Source organism: Cyprinodon tularosa, unplaced genomic scaffold (genome assembly GCF_016077235.1).
Source record: "Cyprinodon tularosa strain WSP-4 unplaced genomic scaffold, ASM1607723v1 ctg16, whole genome shotgun sequence".
Taxonomy (NCBI): Eukaryota; Metazoa; Chordata; class Actinopteri; order Cyprinodontiformes; family Cyprinodontidae; genus Cyprinodon; species Cyprinodon tularosa.
Window position 1 is genome coordinate 1,702,879 of NW_024038437.1, and position 12,803 is coordinate 1,715,681.

At 39.7% G+C, this 12,803-nt stretch overlaps 1 protein-coding gene across 1 annotated transcript in view; it reads left to right on the top strand.

The window, feature by feature from the left end:
- The window catches only part of tubgcp6 (tubulin, gamma complex associated protein 6), a 38,184-nt gene extending 27,155 nt beyond the window's left edge, over nucleotides 1-11,029 (top strand). Inside the window, exons 18-25 of the mRNA XM_038280426.1 lie at nucleotides 2,156-2,305; nucleotides 3,462-3,630; nucleotides 3,833-3,974; nucleotides 5,220-5,414; nucleotides 5,986-6,118; nucleotides 7,956-8,169; nucleotides 8,605-8,798; nucleotides 10,638-11,029. Of these exons, the coding sequence (XP_038136354.1) occupies nucleotides 2,156-2,305; nucleotides 3,462-3,630; nucleotides 3,833-3,974; nucleotides 5,220-5,414; nucleotides 5,986-6,118; nucleotides 7,956-8,169; nucleotides 8,605-8,798; nucleotides 10,638-10,729 (1,289 nt within the window). The 3' untranslated portion in view covers nucleotides 10,730-11,029. The remainder of the gene's footprint in view (nucleotides 1-2,155; nucleotides 2,306-3,461; nucleotides 3,631-3,832; nucleotides 3,975-5,219; nucleotides 5,415-5,985; nucleotides 6,119-7,955; nucleotides 8,170-8,604; nucleotides 8,799-10,637) is intronic.
- The last annotated feature ends 1,774 nt before the right edge of the window (nucleotides 11,030-12,803 follow it).

A 12,803-nucleotide genomic window follows, 5' to 3' on the forward strand; every position in this document is an offset into this window, starting at 1 on the left:
CCTCCTAATATCCACCTAATTTCTGGGAATTTCCCCTGTTTTGAATACCCAAATGGAAAAGAAAATAACTGAGGAACTGTAAGCCCAAATTACATGTGTGATACGTTATTCAAACACCTTCTAGTTTCTGAATATATACATGCAAATTGGTTGAGTAAAACACCCAAGCAGCATCAAGCCCAAGCTGCATCAGTTCAAACTAGAGACTGAAATTTTTCCGGGACTCCCACGGGTCACAGGATTCCCGTGGGATACCCGTGGGATGGGAGTCAGTATTAGTAACGATCACATGATTAGGACGGTACAGGATTAAACATTAATGGGAGCAGACGGGAGCGGGAGCAAACCAATAGTAACTAAAAAAAACTAGGATCGATGCCAAAAAAATAGAATAAAATGGAAAGAAAAAAAATCCAGTGCTGACGCCGCCATTTTGTAGTTTTTTTCCTTGAAGCCTACACTATAAAACAAGTCAAAAAAACTACACGACCCAAAAACCAACAGTGCTTCCGCTCTGAGTTTTTCACCCGCGCTCAAAAACAACAATGGAGGGACCAACAGTTACTACAGTTAGAAACAGGAACTTCACTGACCCTTCATAGAAATTCGGATTCAATGTATTGGCATAAATCTTATTGAAGACAACAAGAATGGGAGTGGTGCAGGAGCGGGAGTCATTCTGAATGGGAGCGGGATGGGAGTGGGAGTAATTTCACCAGGAGTGGGGCGGGACAGGATTTAGATTTCTATTCTGGCCCGGGATTGGGACGGGACACAATTTTTTTCTGTTGGAGTGGGACGGGACAGGAGTGAAAATCCACTCCCGTGTCAGTCTCTAGTTCAAACATGACTCAAAAGTTTTTTTTTGTTTCCAAAAATAATAAGTCTTTTTTGAACAGTAGTAATAAAGACATGCTTGCTTGTTGTGGCTGCTTTGTCATACTACATTTCCACATACTGCTATAATTGGTGCTTTGGTGCTCGATCTGTCCATAAAATGAACTAGGTGGTTGAATTGTGGGGAATCTTAGCTTTCCAACAATGTCTAACATGTCTATATTGGTAAACATTTCACCAGTGTTATTTTCATGCATTCTGAGTTATTATATTTAAACAGTTTAAAAAGGGGTCGCTGGCGACCCGATGGGTTTTGAGAGTTTAAAATAATGAAATAGACAATTATTATAATCAGCTAAGATTATAGTGGGGAGTAGCAGCCTAGTGGTCAGGGCATAGAGCTTGGATTCCTGAGGTTCTGAGTTTGAGCCCCACTCCAACAGACTGCCATTCTGGGTCTCTGAGCAAGACCCTTAACCCCACACTGCTCTTCTGGCGCCGCAAAATGGCAGCACACTTTTACCAAAGGGGATGGGTTAAATGCAGAGGTAAATGTCTCCAATGTGAGATATTCAATTCAATTCAGTTTATTTATATAGCTCCAAATTCACAACACACGTCATCTCAAGGCACTTTACAGTTCAACCAGATCATATAGTCAAATTGATTCAAAGTGTACCATCTAATGAAAACCAGTTGATTGCATCGACTCATTGACTCAAATACAATCCCTCACACTAAGCATGCTTGTAGCGACAGTGGAGAGGAAAAACTCTCTTTTAACATGAAGAAACCTCCAACCTCCAGAGATTAATAAAGTTAAATTATTATTTATTTATCATATTTATTTTGACCCTTTTTTTAATTTTACCTCCTTTAAATACATCTCATATGTTCCTGTCTCAGGCTCTGAAATGATTTCAGAGAGGACTAATTGATCAAACTGATGGTAATCCTTGCACAGCTTTTTTTCTCTTATAAAAAAATAATTTTTATTGCCCTTTAATTGACAATGTATTTTTCTTCTCATGTATCGAGTGAGATCTCTTGATTTAGATGGAACCCCCCCTCAAATCATGGTATTTAAAAGTCGTCTTTGCTGTATTGGCCTGTTTAAATACATAAATTAGTTTTGTCATAAGTAAATAATTGTTTGGATTAAATAAAATTGGAATATTCAGTCTACCACTATTACACACCCCTTATTCTAATCCCATGTCTGTTTTTGCCTTGTTCTCTTAGGACGACTGAAACACCTATTTTTTTTCACTGTCAAAAATAGCTAAAAGTGTATATTTGTCTTTATTTTCACATTCAGGGAGCCCCACTGAGCCCTGCGCTGACTGGATGGGGTCTTGGACATCTGGTTTGTGGCTGTCTCCTGGAGAGAAGTCTCAGCAGGAATACCTCATGGGTTTATCTGCCCAGTACCAGGTGGAACACTATGAGGACTGCTATAATTTACTAGGTTAGTGCAAAACATGCAGCAAGTGGGGAAATAAAAGCTTTCTATGGCCTGATATACAATACTCCTCAAAAGAATCCATGCTTCTAAAAGCTGCATACTTCTGCCTCTTGACTGACAGAAAGTGGTGCATAAATGAAGTAAGGGATGCATTTTTAGCAATTATCTAATCAAAATCATCTTGTTAATAATTTAATCTGTTAAAATGCAGCTGCTCTGTGATACTTAGAGTTCTGACTTCCACCAGAACAAAGATTCTGAACATTCAGGCTCACAAATATTTTCAATAGTTTAGTTCATGTCCAATCATGCACAGGTGTTTGCCACATTGTGTTGATATAATTTGCTTCCAATGAAATGCACAGCAGTTTGCCTATGGAATGTTGCAAAACAAGAAGTTGTTCAACTGTATGAATGCTTTTGGCTCAGCAGTTTAAATTTGGTGAAAAGTAAAATGTTTGTGTTTGATATTCAGCTTGATGTCAGAGATTGAATAAACAGGAAAAAGCTTCACCTTTTTCATTTGAGCCGTTTCAGGTCTGCTGGTAGGTTAGGGGGCCTGTGTCCTTCAAACATTTGCGTTGCAAAAAAAATGAGATGAAAGCAAATATTACCTTTAGATTATTATCCTAGATGGATAAATGGGTGCTTGTTCACATAAAAAATGATTAAAACCTAAAAAAAACGCACAGGTCAGCTCTGTGTTTGGATTTGCACGTCTTCTTTTAGGCAAACATCTACTTGACTTGCGTAAATGTTAGTAATTTCATAAAAACAGGTAGATGTTTAGCTGTGGAGGATCATAGCTTGTTAAAGTCCTATCCTCTCGTTTTCACTCTCAATTTGTTGTTTATTCATGCTGCAAGCATTCATGCCTAAATCAATCAGCGTCTTCTCCAGCGAATTCCTCTTCCACATCGCTGATCAAGACCAGCAGCCATAATTATTTAGGCTGGGTTTCCTTAAATACGGGGATCGGATTGACTAAGCAAGCGAAGCAACCTGCTTCTGGGTGATTACTGCTGTAATCAGTCTGAAACTTATCTAACTAGAGCCTAAATTATACGCACACAAAAAAAGGATTCAGACTCGGTTATGTAACCTGCAGCTGTGAGAGAGACACTCCTTCACCACCATCCTCATCATCTACTTCTCACAGCTTCGTCTCCTGAGTCCCAGCTGCTGAAGCAGGTAACACGGGGGCCCTGGGGCCTTCCCATGGACCCAACGCTTCACAGAGCCACAGACACCACAGCTGTCCAGCTCAGTGAGATGGTTTCCCTGCCAGTGCTGATAAAGCACTCCGTCACCGCCCCGCTCATCACGCAGTAAGTTCCCAGCTGGAAGAGCACAGCATGAGGGTTAGGCAGAAAGAAATTACATATTTTAAAGCAGAATTATGGTTTAGATTCTAGGTTTAGAAGAAAATGGTGCAAAAATAAAAAAGATAGGTGGTATCAGCCTCTCTCTGTGATCTCAAGTATTTCTCCCCTTTTTTCATCGGTGCTCCTCTTTGCCCTCTCTTCCCAGTGTGTCCTTGGTGAATAAGGCTGTAGTGGACTACTTCTTCATAGAGCTGGGGGTGGAAAAACACTTTGAGGAGCTGCGTCACTTCCTGCTGATGGAGGATGGCGAGTTTGCACAGTCGCTCAGTGATCTAATCTTTGAAAAGGTGATGCTTTTTGGCCTATTTCTGTGTTTTCTTTGCAGATTTTTTGGTGAGATTTGAAATAGTGTTTTTTTTGTTTTTTTGTCATTGAGCGATTTTCCTCTCTTTGATACGTCTGCTTTTAGCCTGCTTAGGGAACGTAGATTTGTAGGATCACATAGCCATTAAAAAGCATTTTGTCCCATATGCTCATCTGTGGAAAACTTTGCAGTGGTTTAGATTTTATTTAATTTTCTTGTGCATAAATAATTTCATGTAGTTAACCCAATTACATAGACTGCGGTATTACTGTTAACCCTTAATATTTAACATAGATGTAGTTAATCAGATAGACTAGGAATTAACCTGGTGTGCGTTTTATTTGAAAGGTTCTCCTTCCCGCTATCATCGCAAACCCCACCCTCTTACAGGGGATCAGGGGGACCTCGCCTGTTCAACCAAGCCAACAATTCCCTCTAACGACCCCCCCTTTAGAGACATAGACGGTTATCAGTGATTACAGGCTAACAAAGAACCCAAGTGACTCCCCATTCCTAAGGGGCGGACCCATTCTTCCGGTTCAATTTGCATGTTTTCTTAGCCAAAACAAGGCTTTGTTTATGGTCAACTCTATTAAGTCTCAAACTCAATGGTATTTCTGACATTTTGGATTGAAATATCTTCCTGGATGGGAAGAGAAACTTCTTCAAACTTGGAAACAAAGATTTTTTTTTTTTTTTTTTACTTTTTTTTAAAGGTTCTTGCATTTCAGTTTCACTGTTTTCCAGGTCCAGGTTCCTTATGTTATTTAACCTGACCTTCCTTATTTGTCTCTTTTTTTTTTTTTTGCAAGGTTTCTTATTTAAATTCTGACCTGTAGAAATGCCAGCCAAATACTCAGAGTGAATGCAGTATTTTAAACTGAGTGTAATGACTGGGAAGTCTAGACATTTCTCCATGAACATCATGTAAAACCCTGTGCATCTAATTGTGCTGCCAGCTTTAAGCTTCCTGCCATGAATAACAAGTCGCTCACACCTCATTGCTGTTCTGCAGGAACATTCATGTGCATCTGTCTCCCCGGGCCCATCAGACTGAAGGTGTTGTTTATTCAGTCAAAGCTCTAATTCTGCTGATTGGCACTCCTACATCCACACAGGAAGCTGAGCTTTCACCACTCTTTTGTTAAACTTAAGTCTTATAGAATGAGCCTATTTAAGTCAATAAATGTGATTTGTGCTGTGCTCAATCTCCATTTCCACCTTCCAGATGGCCAGTGGCCAGACTCCAGGCGAGCTTCTGACCCCCCTGGTCCTGAACTCCATTCTCAGTAAGGCCCTGCAGTACAGCCTACATGGAGACACCCCCTTAGCTTCCAACTTCACCTTCGCCCTGCGCTTCCTGCCAGAGACCTTCCACCCTCACGCCCCAGACTCCCTCAACTGTTTGGAGCTGCGTTACAAGGTGAGGCGTTTTGATGGAGCGAGCGTGGCGATGAGGACGCTGACATGGGCGTGTTTGTCCCAGCGTGAATGTGACAGCCTGACATGTTTTGACAAACTGCTGTGCATGTAGAAAATGAGCTTATCTCCCTGAAATGGTTGAGCATCACAGATTTATTAGATCCACGCCGTGCTCAGAAACGAATGTTGCACATATTGGCCTTAGCACTCCTCTCTCATGTTTCCTGAAGCAGCTGAGTCTCCATCCTGCCCCCCTCCCCCACCGCTTGCTTATCTTTACCTCTTGCTTCACATGTTCTGCCTCTTTATCTCACCATATTTCTTCATCCTGTTCCTCTCACCCTTTCACAATCCTCTCACCTACTTTATCACCGTCTGCATATTCACACCTCTCTCCGCTCATCCTGCGTCATCCATCACTCTGCCTTTACCTGTTTTTATTTATTTTATTTTTTTTCCCCTCTCAACTCTCATTCCACCTTTCTGTAATTTCCTTCCCACTCTCAGCCTCTCTAAGCTTCACTCTGACAGAGATTTTTTATTTTTTTCCTTTCCTCTCTCCTTCCCCCCAGGTTGACTGGCCGTTGAACATCATCATCACCGACAGCTGCATGAGCAAGTACAACCGCTTGTTTTCGTTCCTGCTGCAGCTCAAACACATGGTGTGGAGCCTCAGGGATGTCTGGTTTCACCTCAAGAGGACAGGTGAGGGAAAGGTAGCTGCTGATGCAGCTTTAGCTCGGACTCCAGCTAACCTCAAAGGAAGGAGGTATAGGGTTCTTCCTGTAGTGCTTTATAGTCGACTCTACATTATTTATAAAAAGGAATGCAAAAGTTATTTTATGATTTATTCATACTAAGCACAGGTCAAGGCCAGTGGGAACGTTGTCTAGCTGTTTTCTTCTTGGAGTTTGATGATATTGATCTGCAACTCTTCACAGAGCTCAGAAATTGATATACTGAGAGAAACAGAAGATGGAAACAAACAGTAAAACAAACTTTAGTAATATTAGCATGATGCTACAAAATGTCCATACAGCACATCAAACCTACTTTATCCCCAAAAATGAGAATAAAATACTCAAATAATAACAATAATTAAATATTTAATTAATTAATAATAAATAATTAAGTTCTAGAACATTTTCTTGCATTCAACTCACAAAATTCAATGTATTTAATGGATTAATTCTACCGTTTCTCAGGCCATTTTCTCAATATGTGTTCTTGTGCTTTCTCATGTGCTCGTGTACTCGTGAAAAGTCATCAGCATCAGCCCCAGTACTGTTCCAATTCACAAGAACAACAGACCAAGAACAGACAAAGTCCACCGATATTGTTCTTCCCCCTCCCTCTTTACCCAGCATGCATCAGAGCAGACTTATCAATTCTTGAGATTGACGGCTGTCCCAGCATGCACTGCGGCAGCAGCAGCTTAGAATGGAGCGCTCACAGACCTCAGAGTATTAAGTTAAAAGTTCTATTTCCTGTTGCTGTTGTTCAATAAAAGTAAGTTTTAAGATCATTTGAGGCGAGAATATTATACTTTATATATGGTCCATTTACAGATTTAATGCGTCATTTAAAAAAAAAAATTCTGAAGTTGAGGACAGCGGGAACCAGCGGAGCTCCTAGGCTAACTGCAGCCCGTCTATAGCAGCCCTCTTTCTGCATAGCCATGTGTGAAGGACCGCTGGCAATGATGCCGACTTTTTTTTGTTGTTTTATTTGGCAAAATGTGATTTGTGACACCAAATGAAAAAAGTCAGAATTTGTTTATATCTAGAGACTATTAATAACAGGACGTAAAATGCAGCTCAAAAATGCGATCAAGTAAAATGATACGACTGGCATAAATCAAATACAAACAGCATAAAAATAAAACAAGCCGGTCCATCTAGGCGTAATCGGAGACAACGACACACAAAGTGTGCTCCTGATGTCCAGTCTGCTCCGTAGCTTTGTTTTGGTCGCTGTAACCGCAGAAAATCCCGCTTCACAAAGAGGATGTTAGAGATAGGATGAGTCTTGAACTGAATTAAGCTGTGTCAAGAGCCACAGATGCACCGACTGATGTAATTGGGAGAGAATACCGCAATTTTTAAAATATTTTTCAAAATAAAACATCACTCAGACTCTGATAGTCCATATATATATACTTTTTTCTGTGCGGCCCGGTACCAAATGACCGACGGACCGGTATTGGTCCGCGGCCCGGTGGTTGGGGACCGCTGCAGTAAAAGGTTCATGCATTGGTGTGTTCTGTAAAATCCTACCTAGGTTTTAACTCCTCCACATCTTCATCCTTGACTTGTCTACTGTTTCTTGGTCAGCATGATGTACTTTGTTCAGTAATATTCTGAGACGAACCTCTGAGGCCTTCACAGAACCTGCTGGGTTTTTACTAAGATTTATTTCTTACATGTCCAGGCCACACGTATGATTTCCTCTGTGTAATATTTTGGCAGGTTTTCTAGCCTGTAATCAGCATGTTTGTCCTCCCCTTCAGATCCTCACCTGCTTCCTTGCTCATGTCTTGCAGCTCTGGTGAAAGGCGCAGGTCGATCGGTACAGTTCCATCAGCTGCAGCTCTACAGGCATGAAATGCAGCATTTTGTTAAAGTCATACAGGGTTACATCGCCAACCAGATCCTACAGGTGTCCTGGACCGAGTTCACGGCCAAGCTGGCCACCGCTAGTGACCTGGACGCCATCCACCGCACACACGCCGACTACCTCAACAGAGCCATCTTCAGGTGAGAACTGGAACTGTAAATGTATGATCTATAACCTCACAGCATGCTGACTGGAACAAACTGCTATTGTGATATTTGATTTGTTTTTCAAGAAGTCAGGAAGTGACAGCTTGTGTTTTAGCATAAGTTATTCAGTCAGTATTTATAGTTTTTTCAGCCTTATATTAGATGCTCTCATAGCCATAGACAGGTAAAGGCTTAATATCTCAGTTTCAATCTATTTATTTCCCTCATAAAACACTCATCCACATTCTAGTTGAATGTGCTGAGGCTAAATTGTGAGCATGATGAATGATTTAATCTGCGGATAAATAATTCAGAAGAGGTTGTTAGTATCACACTGAGGTGTTTCACAGCTTAGTCTTGTCTGGAAGGTCATTAAAAAGTTGACTTTAATCTTTCTGTGACGTCTCTCTCTCCCCTCAACCTCTCCAGGGGTCTGCTGACAGAGAAAGCAGCTCCAGTCATGAACATCATCCACAGCATTTTCAGCCTCATTCTCAAATTTCGTGCCCAGCTCATCGCGCAACCCTGGGACAGCCAGCAGGGGGAGGCAGTGCACCCAAGCTTCATTGCCATGCAGCAGTCGTACAACACTTTTAAGTATTACTCTCACTTCCTTTTCAAAGGTAAGACCAGAGCCTATTGTTTCACCTCTGGCTGAATGACAGTCTGGTCTCTTTGGTTTCAGCTGCATACAGAACAGGAAAGATTCACCGCTTTTAAAAAGAAAAAAAGAAAGACTCTTAATTCCATCATTAGGCCGTTTAGAAATCACAGAAAAGCCGACTGTAATAGTCTGTAATCTTCCTAATAGATTTTAAGCAGTGTTGCTGCCAGTTCACTGTGTAAAAAGCACTAAACTTAATGTGCTAATTAGTACCTTCATTACAAAGTGGTGCCAATACATTTATACAAGAGAGGTGAAGTCGTTTTAAATTATAATCCTAAATGACCCCTAAAAAATCCACTTGGTGCTTTGGCATCTTGGTCTCCACATTTAATAAAAGTGAGTAAGTCAACACTAAAATACAAATAAACTGCCTCATGTTATTTGAAGGCAGACATTTTTGGCCTATTTTTGTAAATTGTAATATTTTCCCATCAAAGATCACACTAAAGCGTTTCTTATGCATAAAAACTCAACAGTTCAAACCCAATATTTCATGCAGCTCTATTGCATAAATATGAATGCATTACAACTTGGAGAGGAATCACAGGCTTTGCAGGAATTTCTGGATGTTAAACCGTTCTCCCAATCAGAATTAGGAGAGCTAATGTAATTTAGTTGGGTTCAAGACAGAATCCCATTTTGAGAACTTTTTTTTTATAGAGTTGAGGTTTCAGCATTAGAGAAGTCATTGGGAAAAATTTGTTTGCATGTTTTGTAGCATTTTATGTTTTGAGCACCAAATTGGGCCTTTGTTCCAATATTCTGATCCAGATTGCTTTTCTCAGATGAAAAGAAACAGGTTCTATTAATCAATAGCCATTAAGTGCATCACAAATTGGAAGGTGCTTGAACTTTAGTGTCATTTTTCACAGTGAAGGCAGATTTATGGTCACTGGCTGCAAATACGCTGACCAAAGACGAAGCCCATCTGTGTATATTCTAAGTCAAATTTAGTCCTTCCAGTGTTACATGGATTGTAGTGCAGCTGCCCATCATCAGTGGGCAACAGGAGGGTTTAGTCAGGATGCAGTCACCAGCTATCACCAAGAAACATAGATATAAACACCACAAACAGCCGTGCACATTCATTTCAACTTTCTTTCCACTCAAAGAGGTCAGTAAACCCAGCATGTATTGGCCGTAGTCGTCCAGAAAACATTATGTGCTCCTGGTTAGTACACACAGGCTTTATCCGAAAATATCTGAGCACATGACAGTTCTGCAGCCAAAGAAGAAACAAGTGGTGCAACAAGGACACCTTAAAAAGAACTGCAGCTGCCCATGCAAGCAAACCACAAAACTTTATTTGTTTAGCTTCCTGTGAGGATTGAAATGTTTGGGAGTTTCACGGTGTAGCTTCATAAACCTAAGGACATTGTACCAACAAAACCTGCCTCCATCTATATAAATAATATTAAGCTTCTGAAACCCTCCTGGCCTCAACATTGTGGACTTCACCTTAATTGAGTCCATGCCATGAGACCAAGCAGGTAAAATGATCTTTAGCAAACCTGTAAAATAAAAACCAGATGTCCAGATAAACCTTATAAAAAAACTCGTTGGGTTTTCCAACCATTATGGAGTTTTATGCATATATATACGAGCCTGTGTGTATAATTCTGAACCCATGTGGAATATTGAAAACATGCTTAAAATAAAACTTGTACTTTACATGAGCTGAAGTTGCACTTTGTAGCATTAAACCACCAAAAATAAAAAAGTGTTTAAATATTAACATAATTTTTTCAGATAAGTACCGGTATGTAAACTTCTGACTTCTTTCTCCTTTTCACAGTGGTGACTAAGCTGGTGAACCGAGGCTATCAGCCTCATTTAGAAGATTTCCTGCTTCGCATCAACTTCAACAACTACTACAAGGACTCTTAAGGTGCATGCTGGGCTGCTTTTAAACTCCATGTCTTTAGCCATAAACCTCCCTGTGTTATAATTGTGTTTAAAGTCCTTGAAATCCCACCTCTGCTGCACTCAATTTAGGAAGCAAAAAGTAATTAATGTTTTGTCCTTAATCATTTCTGCGCTCTTCAGTAATCAACACACTGCCAGCATGGTTTAACTGAAGCTGATGTCTGTCGTTATAAATTAGATGTACGTTTGAAACTAATATAAATGAACTTTTCATATGTAAATACATTTTTTTCCAAATAAAAAACTATTTGAATTGTTTGATTCATGTTTCTAAAGTAATAAATAAATAAAAAACAACCAATTCATCTGTTAAGAAATCACATATTTATTAAAGACTGATAACAGTGGTTTTAAGAAAACCAGGTTGAATTAAGTGCAAAGCATTTCAGGTATTAAACTTAGCAGTTAAAAAAAAACACAGAAAAAGGAAATGCATTTTTGCTATATTATAGTTATGTACCTCCTAAACAATGAGTACCGAGATTCTTCCTAATGATAAATTACTCACAAAGATGAGAGGAATAGAGCAGCAGCAGGTCACATACAGAAGGAAGATTCCGTTTCCAGACGGGATATTAAGGTTAAAATTAATTTCTTCAATTTGAAAGAGAACACAAACAGCAGCTTGATCTCTAAGGAAATTTGTTTTCATTACTCTGATGAGCAAAGTTTGCCTCAGCGTGAGACACACTGCAAATAAACCCTTCTGTCAGGCAACAGAACAGAGGATTGGAGGATGTTTAACAAGTCGTTTCTGGTGTGAAATCCAAGAAACCAGTCATTAAAAAAAAAAAAGCTGTGTTCATAGAGTTTGCATCTCATCTCAGCCCGGAGGAGTCCAAGTTTTATCCTTTAGTTGTCATATCCGACTTATAGGTTGTATTTTAAAATGTAATATAATTCATGTAGCGCAGGTCTTTTCGCTGCGAGACGCTTTAGATTTGAGACTAGCAAGGATCCTGTCATGTCCGCCTGACAGCACAACAGATTCAACCTGTTGTGCTGTCAAAGGTAGCATATAAAGGCTTTTTCAGCTAAGTAATTCAGATTTATTTGCGGTAGAACAAAGTAAATCTTTTAGGATAAGCCTAAGGGGCCCATTTCACAACTTCCTGCATTACCTCCATTATCTACAAGGGCAACACATTAAAGACCACTGACCACATTATCCCTGGTGTGCAACTTAAAGGCGATTGCTGCAAGTTTAACTCCTCCCAGCGAGTAATTGGCGCACTCTCCCACTCTTTTCCTGTAATGTTTAGCAACCGCTTGCCTGTTCGGTCCATTAATGCTGATATTTAACGCACCTGTCTAGAAGGAAATTGCTTCTAAGCCCCAATAGGCATCAATATAAACCTGTTTTTTGGCTTAAATCTGATGTATCAAAGAAGAAGTCATTTCTCAGCTCTATCGCAAAGCAACTAGGATTGGACAATGACTCAGCCCCGTATCACATGGCTTCAACCTACTATTGGCTCAGAATCCTTTTGTGTCAACATCGGCATTTTAACCACATGGAAATGTTTAGATATTTTGGACCCCTCAAAATTCATTAAGCAATCATTTAAATACAATTTTTTTCTCTTAGAATTATTAAATTGTATTCTGCTCCACTCTAGATGTTGAGGATTAATTAAATTTGATATATTAATTTTGACATGATGATGAGATATTAGACATTTAGATAAGCTAGATCCAGTTTAGAAAAGACCAACAAACTTTGTAGATGATGTTTTGAAAATAAATTTGTACTTAAAAAGACAGACATGAGGCTTAAAACCTACATGCATTCAAAGTAGACATGTTAGATCAATCATGGACCTTTAAGTAGAGGTTTAGCTCAAAGGTGGAATAACGGTTAATATAAAAAGAAATCCCTAAAGGATCAAACCTACAAAAAAAAAGGAGTAAAATATAATCCCCCTCACCTTTGTGGTAAGAATATATTTAAACCCTTCCCTTCAATTTATCATCATATGAAAAACCTTCAGCCATGATATTCACAAACAAGGAACCACTTGGGAACCATGTCCAA